The sequence below is a fragment of the Pteropus vampyrus genome, unplaced genomic scaffold (assembly GCF_000151845.1).
Source record: "Pteropus vampyrus isolate Shadow unplaced genomic scaffold, Pvam_2.0 Scaffold15, whole genome shotgun sequence".
Classification (NCBI taxonomy): domain Eukaryota; kingdom Metazoa; phylum Chordata; class Mammalia; order Chiroptera; family Pteropodidae; genus Pteropus; species Pteropus vampyrus.
In genome coordinates this window covers 17,609,709-17,611,909 of record NW_011888796.1, presented here as the reverse complement: position 1 = coordinate 17,611,909, position 2,201 = coordinate 17,609,709, and the positions used below count along the sequence as shown (strand labels likewise).

At 45.3% G+C, this 2,201-nt stretch overlaps 1 protein-coding gene across 1 annotated transcript in view; it reads right to left on the bottom strand.

The window, feature by feature from the left end:
* MEGF11 (multiple EGF like domains 11) overlaps positions 1-2,201 on the bottom strand; it is a 242,991-nt gene that overhangs the window by 63,820 nt on the left and 176,970 nt on the right. The window contains exon 5 of the mRNA XM_011386098.2: positions 509-645. Coding sequence (XP_011384400.1) covers positions 509-645 — 137 coding nt within the window. The remainder of the gene's footprint in view (positions 1-508; positions 646-2,201) is intronic.

Sequence of the window (2,201 nt, the reverse complement as noted above, 5' to 3'; positions counted from 1 at the left end):
GTGAATTATTCACTTTGCAAGGCTGGTTTGATCCCAGGACATTGGTGTCCTTATTTAGTCTGCTTTCAGGCCAGAGACCTTCAACGTATGCAAACTGATGTCATGATCTGTCTGGCAGAATTCACATTAGGAATAAGAAATCATTTCTAGAAGAAATTGTGCAAAATGTGTGAACTGACTTGGCACACTCGGCTTCATTGGATTATGGATGCCCTACAGGCGGGGTGAAAGTAGAGGATGGGTGGTAGGTGCTCACTTGTTTCCCCAAGTGAATCAATGCAAGTTCAGAGTTTGAGACACTGGGCTGGGAGTTGGGGCACACTCAGCAGGCCCAGGGTCAGGAAGGATGCGTTAATGAATCTCCCTAGCAGAACTCAGAATTCTTTCAGGGCAAAGAACAGAAAAGCTGGCAGGAGAATGCTGTTGGCTGGTACACCTCAGCCATTCTCAGCAAGGCTGTGAAAATGAGTGATATGAACAGCAAGGACAATAGTTAACATTACCTTACCTGTCCCCCATGTATCCAGCTGTGCAGTGGCACTGCCCAGTCACATGGTCACACTGCCCTCCATGGTGGCAAGGACAATCCTGGCTGCAGTTCTGGCCAAAAGTCCCTGGTGGACAGGGCTGGGCACACACGGCTCCCTGAAACAGAGGAGGGAAGACATGCATCGGTGGTGCTTCTGAGATGCAATCTTGGGGCCACTCTCTCCTGGAAGCGGCACAGCTGCTATGGCCTAAGGGTCCACCCTGTTCCCTTAGTAGGACTTTCTCCCCAGTCACAGAAGCATAGAAAGCTGGATGTCATGGCTCCAAAGCCCCATTTTAGAGATGGGGAGACTGAGGCCAATTTGCTCATCCAATTATTCGCACACACATATTGAGTACTTGTTGTATACCAGGCACTGTGTCAGACACTAAGAATATAAAAATATGAGTAAGACTCAATTCCTGTCCTCCCAGTCTATTGGAGAGAGAGGCAAGAAAACAGTAACTGAAGTGCTCACACTGGTACACATCAAAGTGCTGAGGAAAAATAAAGAAGAGACTGTGTTTAACCTCGATGGTCTTGAAACATGTGTTATCTCCATTTCTTTCCCAAACCCAGCTGACATGAGAGTAAAGGGGGGAAAGGCATAAACCTACAAGGACAAAAGGAATGGGAAAAGAGACCATAGAGAACAAGAGATGTTACATGTGGGAAGATGGAAGAACAGAGGGTGGAATGTAACAACTGAAGTTTCTGCTTTCTCAGCAATGCTAAATGCCTGCGAAGGGAGTATGGAAAGATGCTGCCTTGTAACCTCAGAAAAGCTCAGGAATCAGAGACACCAGGAAGCTCGGAAGGCCAAAGTGCAAGTGTGATAAAACAGAACTGTTTGAAAACTTATAAAAGAGAATTAGACCCCAGATTTTTGCCCCCATTTCAAATATCTAGGTGACTTCTCAAGACTACCAGTTTACTTTTAGACAGGTCAACCTACAAAGGCTTTGATCAGAGGGGTTCCAAGCACAGCTGAAGGTGGGGGTGCTGTGGGAAATAGGGATCCTGTTGAACTCAGCCTGCTGAATGATCAGACCCTCTGCTCTCTTCCCCTGCTCAGCATCTGGAATATTGGTTCCCAGACTATACTCCCTCTGGTAGGATTCTGGAAGACTCCTTTCTGGGGACACTGAGAGCTCAAGAGGAAAGACCTGTGGATACTAACAGTTGAGGATCCCATCAAGCAACAAGCCTGGCATCTCCCCCTGCCCCTAGGTTTCCAAATGGATTTTCTGAAGCTTATAGTAAAACAGGAACAGGTGGCCAAGGATCACTAGATACTTGAAATGAGGCTCTAACATGAAAGAAAATTTTAATATGAAGAAGACTTGTTAGAAAACTTCTAACAAGAGCGCTCTAATATGAAAGAAGGCCAAAACAGGCAAATAAACAATGCAGGGAGCAAAGAAAACAAAAGAAAAAGCTTCTATTATAATGAAAATGAATAGCCTTAGGCAGTTAGATGAAAATATTTGAAAGACTAGAGGGCTAAAAAGGGGATATCCAGAGAATAGTAAAGAGTTGTTAAAAAGTAAAACTAAGATGATAGAAATTTTGTAAATGCAAAGGAAGATAAAGGTGAAGAATACTCCCACAAAGCAGCACAGAGAGAGGGAGGAAGGGAGGGGGAGGGAGGGAGGGAGGGAGGGAGGGAGAG